The following is a 26,151-nucleotide window of genomic DNA, read 5'->3' on the forward strand; positions in this document are numbered from 1 at the left end:
TTTAAACAGATTCCTCCGGCAGGAACAGTGTGTCACAGCCTTTATGCCAAACGTTCTAAGCAGTTTTCACAGGGCCATCAATACAAGTTATGGATCCAATAAATGCACGCAAGAAAACTAAGAATTCGTACTAGATGCTGAAGAATTCTAGATAAAATGTAAATGTACACCAAAATAAGCCAATTCTCTAAAGAGCAAGGGGAGCCTGCAGGCGAGTGGTGGCCAGCGCCTACCTTCACTTCACCTCCCCCTCCAGCCTGAGGAGGCCACGCCTACCTTTACTTCACCTCCCCCTCCAGCGCTGAGGAGGCCACGCCTACCTTCACTTCACCTCCCCCTCCAGCCTGAGGAGGCCACGCCTACCTTCACTTCACCTCCCCCTCCAGCGCTGAGGAGGCCACGCCTACCTTCACTTCACCTCCCCCTCCAGCGCTGAGGAGGCCACGCCTACCTTCACTTCACCTCCCCCTCCAGCGCTGAGGAGGCCATGCCTACCTTCACTTCACCTCCCCCTCCAGCGCTGAGGACGTTTCTCCACCCTTGTTCCCTGGCCCGATTGATCTTCTCCAGCTTTTGAGGAAAACAAACACAAAAACATCATTTCAGGTATTCAACATGAGATACATAAAAATACATATAGTAATGACACGGGAATCAGTGTCTTACTTTAAAAAAAAAGTGAGTGGGGGAGGGGAGTGTGGCTATGCCCTGGAAAACGAAGTATCCTCTTACCCTCGCCTTTTCTTGCCTTTTCATCTGTTCAGCCTTCATTAAACTAATCTGAAACAATTTTAAAGACAAACTCCTTAGAATTCTTGAAACTAATATCATCTACAGTTTGGCAAGGGAAAAATATAAAAGAGCAAAAAAAAAAAAAACTACCTGATCTTTTTGTTTCTTTTCTTTATCAATAAATTCCAACTTTCTCTTTCCTGCTGTGTCCTTAAATAAAAAAGAACATTTTTTATCAATAATCATTTCTATTTTTCCTACTTTCATCAGGAAAGTACACCAATGGTAGAGATATGCCTAGGGAGATAAAAATAAGTTAAAGGTACTATATTCGTTTGAAAGAAATAAGGAGGAAAGGTTTGGAGGTTTTCTATAACTTTTGTTCCTTTTCTTATAATTATTTTTGCAAAGCTTTAACATAAGCAGACAAATGTCTTTATACCTCAAACATTTTCCCCCTTTCTTCTCCAGGATTCACTTTCTTCAATGGAGTTAGATGGGCCTGAACAAAAAGTAAAACTGCAAATTAGATAAGAATTTGTTATCTACATTTGTGTCTAAATTTGTTTTTTCCATTGATATACTTAAAGAATAGTAGCTTTCAAGCTTTTCTTAAAAATAACCCATAGTAAGAAATATAGTTCATGTCGAGACCAATAAAGATACACACATACTCCTGAAGTTTTATAAAATACCTTTACTTTTAGTAGGTTCTGTTACTTTCCATTATTATCACTTAAAAAATTGTCCCTAGAGCGTCGGCCTGGCGTGCGGGGGACCCGGGTTCGATTCCCGGCCAGGGCACATAGGAGAAGCGCCCATCTGCTTCTCCACCCCCACCCCTCCTTCCTCTCTGTCTCTCTCTTCCCCTCCCGCAGCCAAGGCTCCATTGGAGCAAAGATGGCCCGGGCGCTGGGGATGGCTCCTTGGCCTCTGCGCCAGGCGCTAGAGTGGCTCTGGTCGCGGCAGAGCGATGCCCCAGAGGGGCAGAGCATCGCCCCCTGGTGGGCAGACCGTAGCCCCTGGTGGGCGTGCCGGGTGGATCCCGGTCGGTCAGGCGCATGCAGGAGTCTGTCTGACTGTCTCTCCCCGTTTCCAGCTTCAGAAAAAATACAAAAAATACAACAACAACAAAAAAATTGTCCCTGCTCTTCACCCATTAAAATGATTTTGCCATCCTAATAGAGAGCAACACAGTTTTAAAATAGTCAAGAGAGAGCTCTGAGGGCACTATTAATGAAGTGCAAGGGAAAAAAATACAATTGGAGATAATGCATTTCATAGTATTACAAACAGAGTTAACATTTCTTTTTTCCTAATGAAACAAATTTTTTTTATTTATTCATTTTAGAGAGAAGCAAGAGAGAAAAAGAGAGAAAAGAAGGAGAGAAGGGGGGAGAGGCATCGCAGGAAGCATCAACTCCCATATGTGCCTTGACCAGGCAAGCCCTGGGTCTCCAACCAGAAACCTCAGTGTTTCGGGTTAACACTTTATCCACTGCGCCACCACAGGTCAGGAAACATTTCAAAATATGTACTATGTATATAAAACTGAAACTAATGGGAATGCTACCCAAGAGCTTTGTAAAACACATATTTCCTTCCATATAAAGGAATGAAGTACTGATATATGCTACGACATGAATACATGCTACAACCTTATAAAATACATGCTAAGTAAAAAAAAGCCAGTCACAAAAGACCATATATTATATAATTCTAACTATATGAAAAGTCCAGAAGAAGAAATTTATAGAGACAGAAGTAGATTAGTGGTTCCCTAGGGGTATCCGGTGGGGGACAAATGGGAGTGAATGCAAATAGGAAAGAGATTTGGAGGGTAGGTGATGAAAATGTTCTAAAATTGATTGTGGTGACAGTCACACAACACTATGAATACACTAAAAACCATTTAATTCCAAACTTTAAATGGGTGAACAGTATAGTATGTGAATATCTCAATAAAGCTGTTTTTAAAAAATACATATCCCCAAAAGTTGCTGAATCATAATTTCTGGACCTGGAGCCCTGCATTCTATATTTTGACAAGTTTCACAAGTTAACTCTTCTGTACTAGATCTAGCACACATCTCAAAATTTGTGAACCACAACACCAAACAATTTAAAAATATTAATGCTTTAGAGAGTCTTACTAAAAAATGACCAGCTTTTAAGTAGATTACACAATAATGTGTAACAAGAAGAGAATGTTTAAATATAAAGACACCTATATACTCATATGTAAGTTACATGATGTCAAGTTATATTCACCTTTTTAAGTTCTACATTGCTTTACATACTCAAATACTCAAATATTGGTGAAATAAAAATACCAAACTGGCCCTGGCCCATTGGCTCAGTGGTGGAGAATTGGCCCAGCAGTGGAAGTCCCAGGTTTGATTCCCAGTCAGGGCACACAAGAGAAGCAATCGTTTGCTTCTCCACCCCTCCTGCTCCCTTTCTCTCTCTCGCTCTCGCTCTCTCTCTTTCTCTCATCCCCTCCTGCAGCCATGGCTCAAATAAGCAAGTTGGCTCTGGGCAGAGGCCTCACCTCAGGCACTAAAATAGCTCAGTTGCTGAGCAACGAAGCAGCAGCCCCAGATGGGCAGAGCATCAGCCCCAGACGGGAGTTGCTGGGTGGATCTCAGTCAGGGCACATGAAACAATCTGTCTCCCTGTCTCCCATTTGAAAAAAACAAAAAATTGTTCCTTTTGAGATCACACATATATTTTCTGAACACTATGTCTACATATAAGAGAAAAATATGGTAACATAAAACATCCATACTGAGAAAAATATTTTTTGTTTTTCTTTTTTAAAATCAGAGCCAAAATACTGAAACATATTCATAAAGCGCCCTCTGGTGGCTTAATAACCACTCCTTTATTTTAACAGCACCCTTTAAAAAAGAACTGATTACAAGAACTGGAGCAAAGAGTGTTCTGCAAGTATTTGTATGTAAGTATGATATAAAAGTATTTTATGATATGTTGAAAAATAATAAATATATATTAGCTTAAATTTCTGCAATTAAAGTTAAATGAAAGACAATATCATTAAGCAGTATAGTTTTCTTTATGAACTTCTGATTATTAAGCCTGATAGTAAGTTGTTAAAAACTTTAAAAAATGTTTTAAAAAAATAGAGTAACGTGTCCTGGCCAGGTAGCTCAGTTGGTTAGAGCATCAAAGCTCACAGGTTTCTGGTTCAATCTCCGGTCAGGGCACAGGCAGAAACATATTCTTTCTCTCCCTTCGTCTGGCTGAAATAAAAAAAAAAAAAAGAAAAAAGTAATGCCTGACTGGTGGCGATGCAGTAGATAGAGTGTCAACCTGGGAGGCTGAGTCCCCAGGTTTGAAATCCAGATGTCTCCGGCTTGAGTGCAAGCTCACCAAGCTTGAGCACAGGATTTTCTTCTTGAGCATGGGATCATCAACATGATTCCATGGTTTCTGGCTTGAGTCCAAAGGTCACTGGCTTGAAGCCCAAGGTCGCTGGCTTGAGCAAGGGGTCAATGGTTCAGCTAGAGTCCCCTCAATGAACAACTAGAGACACTATGTTGCTGATGCTTCTCTTGTCTCTCCCTTCCTGTCTTTCTCTCTAAAAAAAGAGGAATAAACACTGATTTTAAAAATCATACCATACTTCCCCATGTCTAAGATGCTCCCATGTATAAGACACACCTTAATTTTGGGGCCCAAAATTTGAAAAAAAAATTACATAAAGTTATTGAACTCAAGTTTTATTCATCATAAAATTTATACAAGTCCTCATCTGCTCAAAAAAGCAGGAAATGCAAGAAAAAATACTATGACCACAGTATAAGATGCACCCAGTTTAGCCTGACCTGTGGTGGCGCAGTGGATAAAGCGTCGACGTGGAAATGCTGAGGTCACTGGTTCGAAACTCTGGGCTTGCCTGGTCAAGGCACATATGGGAGTTGATGCTTCCAGCTCCTCCCCCCTTCTCTCTCTCTGCCTCTCCTCTCTCTCTCTCTCTGTCTCTCCCTCTCCTCTCTAAAATGAATAAATAAAAAAAGATGCACCCAGTTTTAGACCCCACATTTTCTGATAAAGGGTGCATCTTATACATGAGGAAATATGGTATATAAAGTAATTTAAATATTTTGTTCTTTTCTCTTTAATTCTATTAATTGTTAGATTTGAAAAACTTCAGACATCTAATTACCAGTTCCTTGTTTTTACTTATTTCTTTTTCTCTTGAATTATTTTTTCTATTTTTCTATTGTGGTAAAATACACATTCACCAATTTAACCATTTTTAAGTTTATAGTTGTGTAGCATTAAGCTCATTCACATTATTTTACATACAAGTGTAGTTTTAAGTAAAATATTAAAAATAAGCTGTGTATTTCAAGTGCTGATTATTATTTAGTTCTCAATGTTCTGGTTTAGAAAATCATATTTATTTGCCTAAAAAGTTTAAAGAGACAACCTTGTCTGAAATCCAGAACACATAACTATCATTTGAATCCTTTATGTGTCATTCAGGATATTTGAGAATATCTATTACTCAGAATATTATTAACTAGAATTTTAAAATTCCAAAACTTGCTGCTTGTTTATACTGAATATTAATGAAAATGAAAGTGACCAGGCAGTGGCACAGTAGATAAAGCCTGGAATGCTGAGACCCAGGTTCGAAAAACTCCGATGTCCCCAGCTTGAGTGCAGGCTCATCTAGCTTGAGCATGGGCTTACCAGCTTGAGCACAGGGCTGCTGGCTTTAACCTGGGATCACAGACATGATCCCCCCTCCATGGTCACTGGCTTGAGCCCAAAGGCTGCTAGCTTGCATCCCAAGGTCACTGGCTTGAGCAGGGGGTCACAGGCTCAATGGGAACCCCTTGCCCCAGTCAAGGCACATATGAGAAATCAATCAATGAACAACTAAGGTGACACAACAAAGAATTGATGCTTCTCATCTCTCTCCCTTTCTGCCTGTCTGTCCCTTTCTGTCCCTCTCTCTGTCTTTCTCTGTTGTCTCTCTCTTGCAAAAAAAAAAAAAAAAAAAAAAAAATGGATGGTCTCACAACAAAATTAAATCAAATGCAATATTTGACTACTGGGAATATGTTTCTTGTATTACATAAAACTGTCAAAAGTCTACTAAAAGATTATAGCAAGTATATTAAAATACCTACTTTATAGAATAAATATCTGGATCAAAACTATACTACTTAAATTACTTAAAGAACCAAATAACTTTAACAGAAATCAAGTTTCTATCTCAAACATTAGACATACCGTAATTTTCGCTCCATAAGACGTACTTTTTTTCCCCAAAAGTGGAGGAGAAAATGCTCGTGCATCTTATGGAGCAAATGTTTTTTTTTTTTAGCTGCTGCAGGTTCCCAGACAATTAGAAGAATATTTGAACATTAAAGTCTCTTATCTGTTAATAACAGTGCTAATGGTTGTTAATACTGCTGTTGAGGTTACACTGTTGAAATATTATTGTGGTCTATTTTATTAAATATTTTAACACACCATTTGGTTCAGAATATTTTTTTCCTTATTTTCCTCCTTAAAACCCTAGGTGCATCCTATGGAGTGAAAAATACGGTATATAAAGGATCAATTTCTGCTCAAATTTCTCTTTATGGCTTCATACTAAAGTAGTAGTTACCTTTAGGCATTTAGAATAAAAGCTCAAAACACACTGGACTTCTGACTGTGCCTAAAACCAGAGTTTTTATTTGGCCTTTAACCCTATTAACTGCTGTTAAAATATTAAAGAATATTGCTTTACTGATTTAAAATTCACTTTATTCAATAATTTATTGACTCTTTTTTTTATAAAACAAAATTAGACATTTATTTTGTGCAAAATGTATAAAACATGGTTCTTAACTTCAGGGAGCTGTCAGTCTAATACAAAAAGAATTAAGAGAACACAAGGTGCTAAAGCAGTTCAAATAAGAAGAAATTATATTCCTGGCCTTTGGGGGCGGGGGGAGCACAATTAGAGAAGAAACAAGAAAGGTCTCATATAAAAACAAACAAAGGGTATTTGAGGTGTTTCTTACCTCGCATAAATCAGTGAAGAACTTTGACCAGCAATGCCACACTGCCAACGTGACAGTCTCCCAGGCCACAATGCCAGCATTATCTTTTTTAATACAGAACTAACAATGTGAGCAGTCATCACACAACTTGCTCCTTATGCCTTTTTTCAGGCCTTTCTCTCTATATGTGGATTATAAGATTTGAGGGAAGAAGAAAAATGGGCTTTACTTTGTACTCTACTCTCTAAGGACTTACAAAATAATCCAGTATCAATGTGACATGTACCTAGCTACACAGAAAGAGCAGCAAAGAAAAGAGGAACATTTAAAAGGAGGAAGGGGGTACGTAATGAACAAAGATGAGAAAGAAAGAGTATATACAGGGTATAATCAGAATCCAGTGTTAAATCCAGTTTAGCTCAGACTCAGAATTTAGGAGCATTATGAGAGAAAGATATATTGAATGCAGGTTTGAATCTTGAAGTCTTCAACACATAAGCATGAGCATGACATTTATTTGGTAGGCTAGTACTTTGCTTAAATGTTTTCTGTATGAAAATACCTTATGCCTGACCAGCTTGTGGTGCAGTGGATGGAGTGACGGACTCATCTGGTTTGAGCAAGGCTCACCAGCTTGAACCCAAGGTCACTGGCTCAAACAAGGGGTCACTTGGTCTGCTGTAGCCCCCCAGTCAAGGCACATATGAGAAAGCAGTTGATGAACAACTAAGGTGCCGCAACGAAGAATTGATGCTTCTCATCTCTTTCCCTTCCTGTCTGTCTGCCCCTCTCTCTGACTCCTTCCGTGTCTGTCACAAAACAAAATATCTTATATGGTTTTTATGCCAGTAACCCTGGCTCTATAGATCCTTAAATTTGAAATTCTGGGTTACAAAGAGAAGCCAAAGGAATTATACTGCTCACAAAAATTAGGGGATATTTCAAAATGAATATAAAGCTATAAAATATCCTCTAATTTTTGTGAGCACTGTATATTCATTTTTAGTATTTTTAGTACTACTATCGATAATAATTTTAGCAGACTACTTGTCTTTCTAATTAAACAAAATAGTTACTAAAACTACATATTTTCTTGTTAATCTTATGAAATAAACACACATTCCAGTGTTTTTTTGTTTGTTTTTTAATTTTTTTTTTTTTTCTGAAGTTGGAAACGGGGAGGCAGTCAAGACAGACTTCTGCATGCGCCGGACCAGGATCCACCCGGCACGCCCACCAGGGGGCGATGCTCTGCCCATCTGGGGCGTTGCTCTGTTGCAACCAGGGCCATTCTAGCACCTGAGGCAGAGGCCATAGAGCCATTCTCAGCACCCAGGCAAACTTTGCTCCAATGGAGCCTTGACTGTGGGAGGGAAAAGAGAGACAGAGAGGAAGGAGAGGGGGAGGGGTGGAGAAGCACATGGGCGCTTCTCCTGTGTGCCCTGGCTGGGAATCGAACCCGGGACTTCTGTACGCCAGGCCGATGCTCTACCACTGAGCCAACCGGCCAGGGCCCATCTGGCCAGGGCCCATTCTAGTGTTCTTAAGAGACTTGACCATCATCATTTTTTTCTCTCCAGGTTTTATTTTTTAATAGTTATACAGTGCTACAAAAGATAACAAAATGGCTTTTGTAGAGGGTTTTACTAAAAACTTTGGTTTCTATTCATTGTTTTAACATTTGAGACACTTGACAAAGTCTGAGCTACAACTCACTTATCCATTCATTAATTCACTTATTCAGTAAATATTTACTAATAACCTGCTACTTTCCAGGAACTACTTGCCAGGATACAGTGGACAACAACAACAAAAATCCCTGCGTTCATGAAGCTTTTGCACTGCAGTAGAGGAGACCAGTGTAAGCAATATATGAATAACACACAGAATGTTAGGTAGTGACAATGTGGAGAAAAACAAAGAATTTGGCAGACAGAACTGGGGTGGTGCGTAGAGTGATGGTTGTTATTTGCTACAGTGCTTATCAAGGATGAAGTCTCCACTCATGAAGGCTCTATTCCTAGGTCTTGAACAGAGACCTGAAAGAACTAATGGAGAAAACGACACATTTCTCAAGGGAGAGTCCTCCTGGAAAAGAAAATAGGAAGTACAAAAGCTTTTTTGTACTTCCCATTAAGTGATTGACATGTTTAAGGGCAACAAGGTTTGGTTAGGGTGGCTGGCCGGGAAGAGCAAGGGGGAACAGAAAATGAGGCTCAGGGAGGTAAAAAGGGCATCCGAGGGCTCTGCAGGCCATTGTAAGGACCTTGGCTTTACAGAGATACAAAGCCACTGGAAAGTTTGGGACAGGAAAGTGCAACAAGCTGACCTTTGTTGTCAAAGAAGCATTTAGGCTGCTCAAATAATAAAAGACTGAAAAACGTTAAGTTTGAAAGCAGTGAAGTCAGTTAAGAGATTACTATTATAACCCGGGTGAAAGATGAAGGTAGGGAGGACTGATGTGGTGATAGAAATAATGAGAAATAGTCAGACCATGAATAAATTTCGAAAGCAGAGTTGTCAGGATGTGATATTGACAGGCTGGTCAATGATGACTCTAAAACGTTTTGATGAGAGGCCCTGGCCGGTTGGCTCAGCGGTAGAGCGTCGGCCTGGCGTGAGGGGGACCAGGGTTCGATTCCCGGCCAGGGCACATAGGAGAAGCGCCCATTTGCTTCTCCACCTCCCCCCCCTCCTTCCTCTCTGTCTCTCTCTTCCCCTCCCACAGCCGAGGCTCCATTGGAGCAAAGATGGCCCGGGCGCTGGGGATGGCTCCTTGGCCTCTGCCCCAGGCGCTAGAGTGGCTCTGGTTGTGGCAGAGCGACGCCCCAGAGGTGCAGAGCATCTCCCCCTGGTGGGCAGAGCGTCGCCCCTGGTGGGCGTGCGGGGTGGATCCCAGTCGGGTGCATGCGGGAGTCTGTCTGACTGTCTCTCCCTGTTTCCAGCTTCAGAAAAATACAAAAAATAAAAATAAAGAAAATGTGAAAATAAATAAATAAAACGTTTTGATGAGAATGGAAGGCTTGAGTTCCCATTTATTGAAATAAGGAAGATCAGTTTGGGGAGGAGGCAGACACAGGAGTTCAGTTTTACACATGCTAATTCTGAGAGGCCAATTACAAATCTAATTAGAGATGTTAAGACAGATTCAGGAGAGAAGTCCAAGCTACAGATTTGGACTGAGTGTCGGTCTATAGATGCTGTCAATTAGAGAGTAAGCCTAGTACAAGAGGAAAGATACCCAAGGACTAAGTCATCAAGCGTGCCAGCAGTTAGAGATCAGGGACATGAGGAACTCGCAAAAGAGGCTGAGATAAACAGTCAGGCATGAGGAAAATCAGAAGAATGTAATACCTTGGGCTCCAGTGAATAAAATGTTTCACGAAAGAGGGGGTAATCAAGTGAGTCAAAAGCTGAGGTAGAAGAAGAAGACAACTGACCGTGGACTTAACAATATGGAGGTCACTGAAGCCCCAGTGAAGAGCTGTTCCGTAAGAGCTGACAAGAAAGCCCTGGTTGGAATGAACCCAAGAGAAATGGGAAGACAGGCACGGGACACAGCACAGACAGTGCTCTGCGTAAGCTCTGCTGCGGAGGACGCAGTGATACGGGGAGTAGCTGCAAGGAGATGTGGACGATAAGGAAAGACTATTTTTGAGAGACTTAAGATAACGTATTTTTTTATAACAGGAATGACCACGTAGAGAGGATAAAAAGAATGGTGCAGAAGAGACCCCACAGTCCTTTAGAAGGTGAAAATAATAGCAGTACACAAATCGCATGGTTAAATATAGTTGAGAACGGACCACCCAAAGTAATAGAAACAAAGGCTGGCTATTTCAAACAGATATGACTGACCAGCTGAAGTGGTGTTGGGAGTAAAGGGAAATTTTCTTCCAATTGCTTCTATTTGTTCAGGCAAGGTCATTAGCCTGAAGTGAAAAACAAGGAGGTAAAAAAAAATCATCATAATCATCATCTTGAAAAGGGCAGAGTAAATGGACTGAGGAAATATAAAAGGGTAGCCAGTGAAATGTAGAAACACCACATCCCTGACCATAGAACAAGTTTTGCAAGATTTGCAGATGAGTAAATGAAAAGAGTTGTGTAAAGTCATGTTAGTTCTGTAAAGGCCATAAATATTCCCAAATGTCTCTGGATTCCAGAAAAGCCCTCAGGATGCTGCCTTAACCTCTGTAAAAGGCCAAGATGACCGAGCATTCTTTTGAGTTTTGTAAAATGCTTTGCTGAGCACTCTCTCCTTAGATTGTTCCAACGATAACCAAAAGCCTGTTTCGCTTCTGTAAACCTGCTTTGGCTAGGTGCGCACACCCCCTCCGCTTCTTTTTTACGTTAAAAGCAAATCCCTGAGTTGGTTGTGGCTGCATGATCTGGTAACTATAGTTCCTGTGCGGCATCACCAGCTTTAAATTAAAGACGCCTTAATTTGGATACTTAATTGTGTGGCAAAACGTTTATTTCCTCGCTATCCAGATATAACACCAGAAGGTGCTCACTTTACACTGTTGGTTATAAATTTAAACTGAGAATAATATAGGGGCAAGAGAGTTGAGGTTTTGAAAATTATTATAATGTGACAACATGGAATTAAGTCAGAAGTGGAAAATACAAAATAGGATTCGCACAGTGAAAAACTACTAAGTTCCATGGGTCCAAATAAGACAAAGAAGTTTGGGAGGCAGAGCCTTTGAGGAATGAGCAGAAAACACAGGAAATAGTAACCAGGGAGCCTGACCAGTGGTGACACAGTGGAGAGAGCACAGGCCTAGAATGCTGAGGTCCCAGGTTCGGAACCCCAAGGTCGCTGGCTTGAGCGCAGGCGCACCAGCTTGAGCTCAGGGTTGCTAGCTCGAGCACGGGATCATAAACGTGATCCCATGGTCGCTGGTTTGAGTCAAAGGTTGCAGCTTAAAGCCCCAAGGTCGCTGGCTTGAGCAAGGGGTCACTGGCTTGGCTGGAGCCCCCTGGTCAAAGCACATGTAAGAAGCAATTAATGAACAACTAAAGTGCCACAACTACATGTTGATGGTTCTCATCTCTCTCCCTTCCTGTTTTCTCTCTCTCTCAAAAAAAAAAAAAAAAAAAAGTAATCAGGAAGTGGGATATTTATATAAATAATTGAGACTATGAAATAGTTGCTATTATTGATCATATCAAATTTGATGGTATAACTACAGGTGAGAGTTCTAAGGTATGGTGGGAGACAAGATCATCGAAAGAGAACAATCGAGAAAATAAAAGGCCATGTACTATTCAAAGGGTCATCTCTTTTGGATACCGCAATCACCAAGAATTATGACAGTTTTGAGAAAAGTGACAGTGAGTCAGGTATTTAAACTCGTCAAAAAACGAGGGTCTTCAGATGACCCTAAGATGGAGGGGAAGTGGCAAACGTGTCAAAGCATGGGCGAGGGAAGAGGTCAGGAAGCAGGGAAGTCTGGCAATGACAAGGAAAATATCTCCCACATTCTGCTCTAGCCTCAGCAGTCTTAAAAGATTAGAAGGAAAACAATCACCAAGTAAGAGAGCTGTCCAACAGTGTCCGCAGAGACAAGTCTGACAATGTATTACTATGAGTGGGCTTTGTGGCTATATTTATCTGCTGGTGAATTCTTAAATACAAAAATTCCCCAATTGTCTCAAATGTATCATGAATATTTATTTGTTTTATGCACAAAAACAAATGGCTCTGCTTAGGTTTTTAAAAATATTATTTCATTTATAACATCTTTTTATTGTACCAACTATTTTAGTTAATAAATGTTTCTTTTTTACTTTTGTTAGGCTTCTTGGTTTTGGAAAACTGGTGAAGCAGAGAACAGCAATGTTCTCTAGTAACTAAATAAAAACAATCCTATGAATATCAATATAACTGAATTGAGCTACAATAAAATAAGGCCAAAGTGAATTTGTTACTAATAACACAGTTTATAACATGATCCTACCTGTTTATATTTTTGGAGTGGTTTCTTTTCATGTAATTTTTTATCTCCATATTTCTTGTATGTTAAAGGCACTCCGTATTTTGCAGCAGGCTTTGTAATTTTCTGAGCCGACACAACAGAAGCCAAGCTTTGTCCTGAGGCGGGTCTTTTAGCTACATGAAAAGATACAAATAATTTTTTCCAGAGTTCTGTATGTTAAACCTTAAATTCAAAATTGTTCAAGATAGCACCTTTTCATTTTCATAAGTGCAGACATCATTTAATTTGAAACTTTTCATTAAACATATTATATACTCCTTAGCAAATGACACTGCCTTCGTTATAACTATTTTACTAAAGCCACTTCTCTTTAAAAAAAATTACTTATTGATTTTAGAGGGAGAGGAAGGGAGAGAGAGAGAGGAAAGAGACAGGAACATAGCTCTGTTCCTGTATGTGCCCTGACCAGGTATCAAACCAGCACCCTCTCCGCTTCAGGATGATGCACCAACCGAGCTATCCCGCCAGGGCCTAAAGCCACTTCTTAAAAGAAGCAAAAGCCACACTCCTGGAAGATGCTGAAATTTCTCATATTAAAAAAACCACACCCCTAAAACTGACTATGGGTGACAATTGCACATATTTGCCAGTATGCTAGAAAGCACTGAATTGTAAACTTTAAATGGGTGAATTGAATGGTATGTGAATTACATTTCAATAAAGCTGTTAAAGATAAATTTTAAAAAGAATATTCACTGTTTTAGAAAGTACTTTCAAAATAGAACATAAACTTCAAGAACAACTGTTAAACATTAATTCTATTGCTATGAGCAGCATAATATTTTCTTCATATATAGTCTGAATGCCTATACTTACAGACTTACTGAAGAGCTAACACTTTAAAACAATCATTAGCTAAGGATCCCATGAAATAGGCATATTCCTATGGGAATATAAATTGGTCAAACTTTCTGGAGGGCTAGCTATATCAAGAACAATGTTTATATATTGATTTTAAAGAAATAATCAGAGAAACAAAAATTTATATGCAAGGCTAAACCCTGCAGCATTATGCTGAAACCTAGACAAGGTTCAGCCTTAGGACAATGATACAATTCAAGAAAAACAGTTAAATTAAAGTAACTAAAATGAAAGCCTACTATTTATATCTTTCAAAGGCATTAAAGGAGATCAAAGAGCATAGTCTATATCAACGCTTACCAAAACCCTCCTTCCTCTATTTTCCACATCTGCCACGGGATCTCTCAGCTCAAACTCCCACAGCCTAAGTAGCAGCTTTCTTTCTGCCTCTCCCAGCCTACTGTCTCAGGATTTTATCATGTGCTAGATCAATTTACATCAATCTCTTCCAACAAGTACTCTTCCTTTTTAGGAGGGGAAAGAAGAAAGAAATGAACTGGTAGTTCACAATGAATACCACTGTCAAACTCAATTCCTCAGGGAATATTTAGCTGTATGTATTAGAAAATGATCCTCACTGCCCTGGCCAGAGAGCTCCGTTGGTTAGAGCATCATACCAAACTGCAGAGGTTGCCAGTCTGACCCCGGTCAGGGCACATACACAAACGGATCCATGTCACTGTCTCTCTTCCTCCCCTCTTGCCCCCCCATCCCTTCCACACTCACAAAAAATCAATAAATCAATAAAAAATTTTTTTTTAATTATCATCACTAGACTGGTGGTGGCACAGTAGATAAAGCATGGATCTAGAACACTGAGGTCACTGCTTTGAAATCCTGATGATGCAGGCTGGTCAGCTTGGGGCTACTGGCTGGAGTGGGATACATAATACCTAAGCTTTACAGCTTGAGCCCAAACGTGGCTGGCATGAAAAACCTAAGGTCACTGGCTTGAGCAAGGGGACACTGGCGTGCCCGTGTCAAGGCACATTTGAGCTCAGTGTACAACTAAAGTGAAAGCAACTAGAAGTTGATGCTTCTCACCCTTTCTTTTTATAATACAACCCCAATTTTCAATTGTTACACATGTGTTATTGCAGAAAAAACATGTATAACAGTATGTGGTAAGATTTAGAGAACATTTTTAATTTTTATAATGAACACATTAATCATATAATTTTATCGAAATAAAAAATATATTATCCATTTGATTGGCAGTTTATAGAGTCATAAGTAACTCAGGTTGAAGATATGAGATACATTATGTCAGTGTAAGGTTTTCCAAACACATAATCCAGCTGTATCCTGCCAGGAACTAAAAAACGGGAAAAATATTTCCCTGTGTGAGTTCAACTGTCTTAATCCAGATCACAGATATAAAAAGTCACAACATTGTAACCTGGCTATGTGTATTAACAGCACCCAAAAAATACTGTGTATGCCAGAAAAGGGGCCAGAGGTAAAAAACCAGAAAAATAGAGAGTCCCAAGAAACTATCCAAATAGTTCCATTCCCTTTCTAGAGAAGAGGGAGAACAACTCTCATTTTGAGCATTTCTCAGGCACAGAGACAGGCTACCAGCAGGATGAAGTTTAATATAGGCAGTTGGAGCTCACAAAATATTCACAGGCCCATCAGCCAGACAACATGTATTTTAGCCCCAGGCTATTAAACATTTCATCCCTTCAACTCCTCTTACAACAAAATAACTTTCCAATTCCTATGTAGGCTTACCCATGTGGAAAGAATGTGCTGACAAGGCATATTTCTGGCCTTTGTGACAATGAGGCTTTTAATTAAGATTTGACCTCTCACAAAGCTTGACTCTGATTGCCAGAAGAGACATACTGATTCTGCCATGTCTGTCCTTGTGGATTTTATTTAGAGGGAATTGATTTTCCAGGAACTGACAGGCTGTCACACAGAGAAGACGAGTCTAAGAGTCTTTAAGAAGAGCTAAGTATAGCTGGCCTTCCTGAAAATGCATGGCCGTACCACTTCCAGCTTGTATGGGCTTGATTTCATGATATTTATTTTTACTACATTATTCAACCTCAAAATGCAGTAGAATATGAAAGAAATTATGTTTGAAAAACAATATACTCTTCAAATCTTAAATAATGTCCCTGACTTTAGAAATCTATTCTTAAGTCATTCATGGAGAAAAAATTTCATTTCTCTCTCACATAAATGTGTGTGTATGTGTGTATAAACATGGTGTAAAAACCATACCCACAATGGCACAAATATTCTACTGTAGATGGCCACATTAAAAAAATATATATATATCTTTGGTAAGGTACCTGGCTTCACAATGATTTTTTTTAAATTATAGTATAGCATTTCTCTCAAAGAAAAATATTTTACATAAAGATGTACACACTTAGCTAAAACATTTTATAACATTGTGTTCTCAGAATATCATGTAAGCATTTGGTAAATACAGAATATTTCAAGACAGATTTCACTTATTTATTTTTCCTTTACAATGTTTATTTTATGTCCTTGGGATCTAGACCGAGCAGTCCACCAGCAGTGGAACTTAACAGAGGCCTTCTGTGCAGATGCGTCACAGCACACGTTCCTTGGCCTCACTGCAGGTTTCACTCAGTGTCGATGTGCTGGCTTATAAAAACTCTACCTCATTAAAGGAGAGCAAGCCCATCACTGAATGACATCCAGAGAAGGAACAGAACCTACCATTAAAAAGGAGTCATTAAAATAATTAGTCTACATTTAATGCCTATCAACCAACTCAACCAACAGTTTCAGTACACTGCCTTAAAGCAGCATATTTTTGGTCATGAAATATAGCAAGGCATTGATCAAGCTTCAGTTGCTCATTTACAGGCATTTCTTAAACCCCAGGACCATCCTTAAAGTCTGGAAAATCTTTACTGTATCGCCCACGGATGGCATTTCTTACAGCCCACTGATATGCGGTCATCATAGACCTCTGTGTGTAGCTGGCGCTCCACAACGACCAACGGAGATGGAAGCTGCTTATGAACAGGGACTGACCAGAAACACTCAGCTGAAGGCCAGGCCGGAGTGTCGTTATCTGTCAGGGCACTCGTCCGTGGTGTACTGGGGAGGACGCCCAGAAAGCCAGGCTTCTGTTTAGGAGGCTGTTAGTACAGCACCAGAAGAATACTAAACTGACTCTTAATTTTATAAACTGACTCTTAATTTTCTCCTCCTCCACTATTGTTTTATTAATTTTTTAAAAAAATAATTTATTTTTTAGTTACAGTACATAAACATTATTTTATATTTCAGGTATCTAATCTGATGATTAGACAATTATATAACTTAAAAAATGATCACCCCAATAAATTGTACCCAGCTAGCACCATCATTATTATATTATTGAATGTGATCACTATGCTGGAATCTTCATTTAAGACAGATTTCATTTAATAAGACAGACAAGAAATAGAAATTTTGTTATTAATTCATCAGAAAATATTATATACTATCATATCACAATAATTTAAATACATATTTCCTCTAGATTAAATTATCCAAATTTATCCTGTCTACGTATATCTCTAGAATAATTAGTAAATCTCACTAATTAGTATAATGAGTATATTAATTATTGCAAACAGGTGAAAGGACTCATTAAATTTTATTTACCTTTACAAAAATTTTTTTATTTACCTGGTATAAGCTGTGCTCCAAACTTGGAAAATGTTTTAAGACAAAATTCTTCTGCGATAAGCTTAGATTGAAAAATAGGGCAAAAAAGAAAAGATGTTAAATTTCCAAAATAAAAAACCCATTAATCAGAACACATTTTTCCCCTTTCTCAGTCACAATTATGCTGCCAAAAAAACCCTATACTAATTAAACCCAAATAATCCATTTACCAAATTCCTCTCTTGCTAACTCCTTCCCAATCTTACCAATTTATTTTTATGACTTCTCCAAACAAGCTTTCTTTCCAAATTAACCTAATGCACCAAAAAGGCCCCCACACACGGCTTGCCTGTTCTGGTCTGTATCTCAGTGATATAGCACAACTACCTCCTATCTGAAACAACCTCTATGTACTATGTGTATCCATATCTCTTATTTACTTCAAAACTGATAAAGAATTACTTCATTATCCCCTTCTCAGATTAGCCTCTCAGTTATTTCAACTTTACTCTGAATCTTCTCAGCATCTCCAATGAGTATTCACTCCCATTAAAATATAATTATAAATATGTTATTGAATAAATATTTAAACATCCTTACAAAATTTAACAAGTGTCTCTTTTTACTATTATTAAAACACTTGATTACTTTTTCTCTATCATTTATGAACATATTTGAGAAGCAAAAGTCATTAGTACATTTATAGCTTCATATTCATTTTGAAATATCCCCTAATTTTTGTGAGCAGTATATTTCCTGCAAATGAATTTCTCTCCCTACTCACTATATGTATTTTTCCCTCTTCATGTACAAAATTATTACATTAACAAAAGTTTAACTCCATTTAAGCCTGCTTTCTTTCTTACTGGGTGGGGAAGCAAGTGAATTTTCTTTTTTCAGGAGACATGAACCCCGGCAGAGAGAATATTCCTACAGCGGCAGTGGACCAGCAGTTCCAACAGGTAAAACCATGACTGACACTGTCAGCTTTCCCACCAAGGATCAGCCTAGAGCAGTTCTCAAAGTCTCACACCAGCAAAATCAGCGTCACCAGGAAAGTACTAAACATGCAAATTCTCAGGGTCCACCTCAGATTTACTAAAATAAAATTGCAGGGATGGGACCCAGCAATTCTCTGCCAGCAAGTTTTATCTATGCTAAAGTTTGAGAATCACTGAACCAGAAGATAAATGGGAGTGAAATTCTGGTTCACAGGCGATCCAGAGCACTTGTGAGAATGTGCTTTCTCTGAAAAACATTTGCATTTTTTCCCTTTTTGATTCATAGAAGAAAATGGATGCTTTATGATCTCCAGCTTCCTCTGTATTGGGTAATTTCTTTCGTTGTTTGAATATGTCCTTCTTTTTCCCTATGTAAATGCAAATATGAATTGAGAGATGGGCATGCAGAATCCAAGAAGATTCTGGCATTCTTATGCTGTGCTGTCCAATATAGCTGCTACCCATATCTGGCTACTTGGATTAAAATTTTAAACAAATGTAATCTGAAATTCAGCTCCTCAGCCACACCGATCACATTGCAAGCACTCAATAACCACTGTGGCTCCTGGCTACAATGTTGGACAATGCAGATACAAAACAACTCGTCATCACAGAAAGTACTACTGGACAGCACCTAAGAGAATACCTAGTGAATCAGAACTTATTTGTGATTTGTCAAGCTGCATCCAGGAAGAAATTTCCAGAGAGTGCAAGATTGAGAAGCAGTGATGTTGAAAATAATAATAGTTCATTGGCTGCAGTAAAGGTCATAAATTGTTTGAAAGTTAAAGCCATAAAAAATGTATCACAGATGTTCTCACTAGACTACTGAACAAGTGATAATATGTCATGTGTCATGTAACATTTGTTTTGCTCAGTGACGACCACAGATATGACAGTGACTTACCATTTAGCCTAGGCGTGCTGTAGGCTCTATCATCTTCACCCAGTTACTGGCACATAGTTCCTAAAACCTGGGAATTTCCTAACTGTTAAATGCTTAAAGGTATCTTTTATTATTTATAACAAGCTCCTTTCAACCACACTGAATTTATGTTAATAAAGTGACTTTTGAAATGTATGTCTTAAGGATGGGAATCAAAATGATGATTAGAGGGTTGGAATTTTTAGTCCCACTCCTCAATCCTCCAGGAGAAGAAAGGGGCTAGAGGTCAGATCAATCATTAAGGACCTATGACTTAATCAAACATAAAGCCATACTAAAACCTCCCATACAAAACCCAGGGACTGGGTTTGGAGAACTTGAAGGTGGGAACACATGCCAGGAGGGTGGTAGACCCATTCCCTGATGAGCCTTGCCCTATGAACCTCTTCATGGGTATTCTTTACAACATCCTGTATAATAAACTGGTAAGCGCGAGCAAATGTCGCTCAGCATTCAGTGAGCTGCTCTAGCAACCGAACTGAGCGCAAGGAGGAGGTTGTGGGAACCTCTGATTTACAGCTGGTTGGTCAGAAGCACAAGTGACAACCTGGAAATGTAACAGCTTCTGAAGGGGGGCAGTCTTGTAGGCCTGAGGGGTCTGATGCTAGCTCCAGGTGTGGTGTCAGAACTGAACTGAATTGTAGGACACTCAGCTGGTATCACAGAATTGCCTGGTGTGACAAAAAACTACCACCCAGCCCTGGCCAGTTGGCTCAGCGGTAGAGCATCGGCCTGGCGCGCGGGGGACCCGGGTTCGATTCCCGGCCAGGGCACATAGGAGAAGCGCCCATTTGCTTCTCCACCCCTCCCTCCTTCCTCTCTGTCTCTCTCTTCACCTCCCGCAGCCAAGGTTCCACTTGAGCAAAGATGGCCCTGGCGCTGGGGATGGCTCCTTAGCCTCTGCCCCAGGCACTAGAGTGGCTCTGGTTGCGGCAGAACAACGCCCCGGAGGGGCAGAGCATCGCCCCTGGTGGGCGTGCCGGGTGGATCCCGGTCGGGCGCATGTGGGAGTCTGACTGTCTCTCCCTGTTTCCAGCTTCAGAAAAATACAAAAAAAAAACCAAAAACCTACCACCCAAGTGGTGATCAGAAGCTCAGGATTAAGTGTTAAGAGGAGACATAGAAGGAATATTTTTCCTCCTACACATTCACAACTGAAAATAATAGGAAGGGGAAGTTACACAGGAATGGAAAGGAAGGTGACTATGTTTCTTTTGGAAAAAGCACTTCATTTCCCCAAGTTCTGATGTGTCTGCTCTCCTCAAAACAGGAGGGTATATTCAAGGTAAGCACCTGATCCTACTGTTTCATTTTCATTCTAAAGTAAAGAAACATACCTGAGGTGAGAGAAACTTTTCAATGCGTTTAGCTATAAAACCTTTCTCCAATATGGAGTTCACTGAAGGTCTATCCTTAGGATTTCTTTTAAATAACTGAGAGAGCAAACAGCGAAGATCATAAGAATAATGAAAAGACACAGGCGGAAACGATCCAGATATTATCTTCAGTACCAGGTTTTTCATATTGCCAGCTTCAAACTAAAATTCAAAAAATAAACGAACAGTTATAAAACATACATAAATTGAAAATGGGGATATCAACAATGACAAATAGTTCATTTCCTATCAACACAGAACAAAAATACAGTCTTCTTCCAAATATTATAATCAGCATATGTCCTCAAGGTTCACTTGCTTATTGTTTTTCACTTGGTTATTTATAAACATCTTTAAAAGAGAATACCAGTCCTCACAATATTTTATAACCTGCTATAAGATTTTCACTTGTTCAGCACACTAAGTAATAATTAAAGATTTTATAAAAATATGACGATAAAGATTTTATAAAAATATGACGGTAAAAACCAACAAACCTGGTGGTCTTCATTTAAGACCTACCCTCCTACTGCAGTAACCACAAGAAATCAACTGCAGAACCAAAAGTATTTGCAGAAAATATAATAAATAAAAGTACTCATTATTTTCCTTTTCAATATTACTCATTACTATAATTTTTAAGTGTGTGACGTTCCTAAAAGCCATGGAATCAGTAATGCAGCAAATATTCCAAAGGAGAATATAAATTATATCAATGGGAATGCTATATATTTTAGGATTAAACACAATAATCTCTAACTGAAATAAAAAATGAAAGCAAAATCCAGAAGTGGGGCAGTTTAAAATCTAAAGATTTCATTTGGACAGTAAGTAAAATTAAGCTTTGACATCTCAGCTAAAATATGTAGTATAGAACAGTTGTACATTATTGATGTGTTCTTAATATAGAGTGGACCAAAAGTAAGTTTACAACTGTTCATATAGAAAATACTACAATAATGAATACATAATAATAAAAAAATAAATTGTTTCGAGCTCTCACAACTGTAAACCTACTTTTGTTCCATTTGTATACACATTAACAAAACAAAACATGGTATAAATTAGGCATTGGTGATTATACCAATTATAAAATAGTTTTTAAATGTTGAATTCTACTAGCACAATTAAAATATGTCATTTAGTTTATTAAAATTTGAATACAATTTAATTGTCTAGAAATATACATGTACATAAGAAATCTTAAATGCAGAAAAATGTTATTTTATTCCTTCACTACAAAGAATTTTCATTTATCTCTCAACTGACAAACTCTTCATAGAGTAAATAATTCCACGTAAGAATGAACAATTCCGGTGACGTCACGGAAATGGCGCCGTGAGCAGCGCGTCCGACAGATCTCCCCAAAATCACAACAAATTTATCAACTAGAAACAGGAAAATTTATCTTCGGAGCAAATTGAAAGCAATAGGACTGTTATCACTCGAATCTGAGAGACGAGGGTGTGGAGGAAGCTACCCCAGGGATGTTCACTCAAGCCACGAGAAAGTGCGCCTGTGGTAAGTCATCCCGCACTCGGAAGCCGTCGCCGGCCGCCGCTGCCGCCACCAGCCCGGGTCGGTTGCAGAACGAGCGGCAAGCAGCTGCTGGCGCTCCCGGTCTGGTTGCAGACCGAGCGTTGCAGACCGAGCACCGCTAACATTCCCAGCGGCCCGCGCACGGGGAGCGGGAGAGGCCCCAGGGCGGTATTCCCTACTTGGGAGATTCTCTCCGCGGACGGGGCACCTCACCCAGCCATTCAAGCTAACAATCAAGCGTTGGAGGAGGGCCGCGCGCAGGCAGCCTGAAATACCTTCGGGAGCACAGCTGCGACCCAATTACTAAAATTAACTTAACCCGTGAAATCTGCGCACCCTCGGTTCTAATTGATAAGATCTCTCTCAGTTCACCGACCCAAGACAAGAGGCTTGATATTTTTTGGTGCCTCTCGCTAAAGGGGCGGGGGCAACTTCTGATTGATAAAGCCTCCATATTCAGGGATAAACGCTAACAAGAAGGACTTGGCAGATAATAAGATCTATAGCACACTAGTCGCAAGCAGAGACTAGTCCCTCTTCTTACCGGCCAAAACAGGCTACAAAGTGTGGAAAGCCTGGGTTGAGAGGTCCAACGGAATGCTAGGCGCTGAACAATCACCTTGACAACAATTGACTCCCACCCCCGCCTGATTACACTGGAGGCCCTGACTGTCAGAGCCCTTCCCAGAGCCTTGCACTGAGTGGGGATAGAGTGGGGATTTCCCAGCTCTTTGAGCCTCTTACTCCCCAGACAGAAGCAGTGGCAGCCTTGTGGCTGGATCGCCAGGCTGCTGGTTCGGGAAGGGGGGACTGGGAGAGAGAATCCACGAAGGCGAACTCTCTCGTCGGTAGACCCTGCAGACGCCGGCAGGCCTTGACTACCAGCAAGACTAAAGCCAATTGTGTGACATTGCCGTAGAACCCCATCAATTGCAAGTCCCTGCCTGGGTGTGGCGCAGGGGCAGGGCCTGGGGTGCAGAGTCGCCGACCGGGAAGAGGGAGAGAGGAGAAGGAGGAAGAGGTTGACATCTCAAAATCAGGAAAAATCCACAGACTTTGCAGCTTGTTCCACTGTTTGTTTTTTTTTGTTTTGTTTTGTTTTTTTGTTTTTTTTTTGTTGTTGTTGTTGTTTGTTCCTTCTATCTTATTGCCTTTATTTCCTCCACCTCAGTCCTTCTATTCTCTGCCCATCTTATGCTTCCCTTTTCTTGAACTACACTACCCATAAGTGTTACATTTTATTTCTCTTCTTCATCCTCACCCTCCTTTGGGGTTATACATCAGGACACTTAATTCTCACTCTCTCCTCTTTTGTTTTTTTTTGCCTTATTTTGTTTTTTTCTCTTCCTTTTTTATTTCTTCCTTCGTTTTGCTCTTTTTCTTATTTTTTCCTTTCTATTCGTTTTTTCTTTTCTCGTTTTACTTTCCTCCCATTTAATCCTCAATCACGAACAAATTAGTTAATTTGGGACTCAAGGTTTTTTTTGGCTTTGTTTTTCTTTTTCGGTTTTGTTTTTGTTTTTTTCTGGTTGGTTTGTTTTTGTGGCATTTTGGGTCCTCCCAACCCAAGGTCTCCATTGTATTTGGTCTTTGCTCCACTTAATACAACGTATTTTTACTTATTATTTTTATTTTTTCTTCTTGATTATTCCTTTTTTTGTCCTTTTTTCTGGTTCCCTCTTGTCCCTCTCATTATATCTCTTGGTTGACCGTCACCCGCAGGCAGATCAACTTATGCTTGTCTAAGATTTTCTTCCTTTTTTTTTTTTTTTTTTTTTTTTTTTTTATTTATTTTTTTATTTTTTGCCCCCTTGAACTCTACACCGCAAACCAGGCCCTCCATTATAGGCACGATATTTCCCTGAGGAGGGGAGAGGAGGGAAGGAGAACAAAGAAAAAAAAAAGGGGGAAATAATAAATTATTACTGCTTTTTTTTGTGGGGTGTTTTACCCTTTGTTTTTTGTTTTTTTTTTTTGTTTTTTGTTTTTTTGTTTTTGTTTTTGTTTTTTTTGTTTTTTTGTTTTTTTGTTTTTTACTTTTTACTCTTTATTAATTCTAATTAGTGCTATCAACAAGACCACCCTCAGATGCCAATAAGAAAGAGGAAATCGAATATTATGGATACAAAAGAAAGAGAGGTAACACAAATAGATGTGGAAAAATCTATGGAGAAAAGACTTAACATATTGGAAGCCTTGGAGCTAAATGACAGAGAATTTAAAATAGAAATCTTAAAAATACTCAGAGATATACAAGAAAACACGGAAAGGCAATATAGGGAGATCAGAAAACAACTCAATGAACACAAAGAATATATTACCAAGGAAATTGAAACTATAAAAACAAATCAAACAGAAATGAAAAACTCAATTCACGAGCTGAAAAACGAGGTAACAAGCTTAGCTAGCAGAACAACCCAGATTGAAGATAGGATTAGTGAAATAGAAGACAAACAACTTGAGGCACAACAGAGAGAAGAAGAAAGAGACTCAAAAATAATAAAAAACGAGAAAGCCCTAAAGGAATTATCTGACTCCATCAGAAAGAATAACATAAGAATAATAGGTATATCAGAGGGAGAAGAGAAAGAAAATGGAATGGAGAATATACTCAAACAAATAATAGACGAGAACTTCCCAAGCCTGTGGAAAGAACTAAAGCCTCAAATTCAAGAAGCAAACAGAACACCGAGTTTTCTTAACCCCAACAAACCCACTCCAAGGCACATCATAATAAAGATGACACAAACCAATGACAAAGAAAAAATTCTCAAGGCAGCCAGGGAAAAGAAGAGTACAACATATAAAGGAAGGCCTATTAGATTATCATCAGATTTCTCAGCAGAAACTCTACAAGCTAGAAGAGAGTGGACCCCAATATTTAAAGCCCTGAAAGAGAGGAACTTTCAGCCAAGAATACTATACCCATCAAAGCTATCCTTCAAGTATGAAGGAGATATAAAAACATTCACAAATACAGAAAAGATGAGAGAATTTATCACCAGAAAGCCCCCACTCCAGGAAATACTAAAGGGGGTTTTCCAACCAGATTCAAAGAACAAAAGAAAACAACACCACAAGTAACAGCTCCACCAAGAACACAATAAAACCAAACTTAAACTGTGACAACAAAGGAAAAAAAAGGGGGGAGAGAATGGAGATTAACAGTAGCAAAGGACGATGAAGTGCAGAAATACTTATAAGATAGGGTACTACAATGAATATGGTAGGTACCCTTTTCATTACTTAATGGTAACCACCCTAGAAAAAAACACCACAAAAACACATGACTTAAAAAAGGTAGCAACAGAGGAAAGAAGTATGGAACACAAACAAACAGAAACAAATGATAGAAAAACAAAAGAGAAGAATCAAACTAGATACAAAACTAACAGAAAGCAATTTATAAAATGGCAGTAGGGAACCCACAAGTGTCAATAATTACACTAAATGTAAATGGATTAAACTTACCAATAAAAAGACACAGAGTAGCAGAATGGATTAAAAAAGAAAATCCAACTATATGCTGCCTACAAGAAACACATCTAAGCAACAAGGATAAAAACAAATTCAAAGTAAAAGGCTGGAAAACAATACTCCAAGCAAACAACACCCAAAAAAAAGCAGGTGTAGCAATACTCATATCTGATAATGCTGACTACAAGACAGAAAAAGTACTCAAAGACAAAAATGGTCACTTCATAATGATTAAGGGGACACTGAATCAAGAAGACATAACAATCCTTAATATATATGCACCAAACCAAGGAGCACCAAAATATATAAGACAGCTACTTATTGACCTTAAAACAAAAACTAACAAAAATACAATCATACTTGGAGACCTCAATACTCCGCTGACGGCTCTAGATCGGTCATCCAAACAGAGAATCAATAAAGATATAGTGGACTTGAACGAAATACTAGAACACCTGGATATGATAGACATCTACAGGACACTTCATCCCAAAGCGACAGAGTATACATTTTTCTCTAGTGTACATGGAACATTCTCAAGAA

At 39.1% G+C, this 26,151-nt stretch overlaps 1 protein-coding gene across 11 annotated transcripts in view; it reads right to left on the reverse strand.

Annotated features, from left to right (window-relative positions):
• Positions 1–26,151, reverse strand: part of NEK1 (NIMA related kinase 1) — a 156,406-nt gene that overhangs the window by 88,932 nt on the left and 41,323 nt on the right. For 10 of the 11 annotated variants that reach the window (XM_066387881.1, XM_066387878.1, XM_066387879.1 and 7 more), the window contains 7 exons: positions 20,554–20,754; positions 17,291–17,351; positions 12,728–12,879; positions 1,175–1,234; positions 883–942; positions 733–780; positions 496–570 (listed from right to left, as the gene is read on the reverse strand). In XM_066387881.1, coding sequence (XP_066243978.1) covers positions 496–570; positions 733–780; positions 883–942; positions 1,175–1,234; positions 12,728–12,879; positions 17,291–17,351; positions 20,554–20,754 — 657 coding nt within the window. The remainder of the gene's footprint in view (positions 1–495; positions 571–732; positions 781–882; positions 943–1,174; positions 1,235–12,727; positions 12,880–17,290; positions 17,352–20,553; positions 20,755–26,151) is intronic. The other variant, XM_066387877.1, reaches the window with a different exon arrangement.

Source organism: Saccopteryx leptura, chromosome 1, assembly GCF_036850995.1.
Source record: "Saccopteryx leptura isolate mSacLep1 chromosome 1, mSacLep1_pri_phased_curated, whole genome shotgun sequence".
Taxonomy (NCBI): domain Eukaryota; kingdom Metazoa; phylum Chordata; class Mammalia; order Chiroptera; family Emballonuridae; genus Saccopteryx; species Saccopteryx leptura.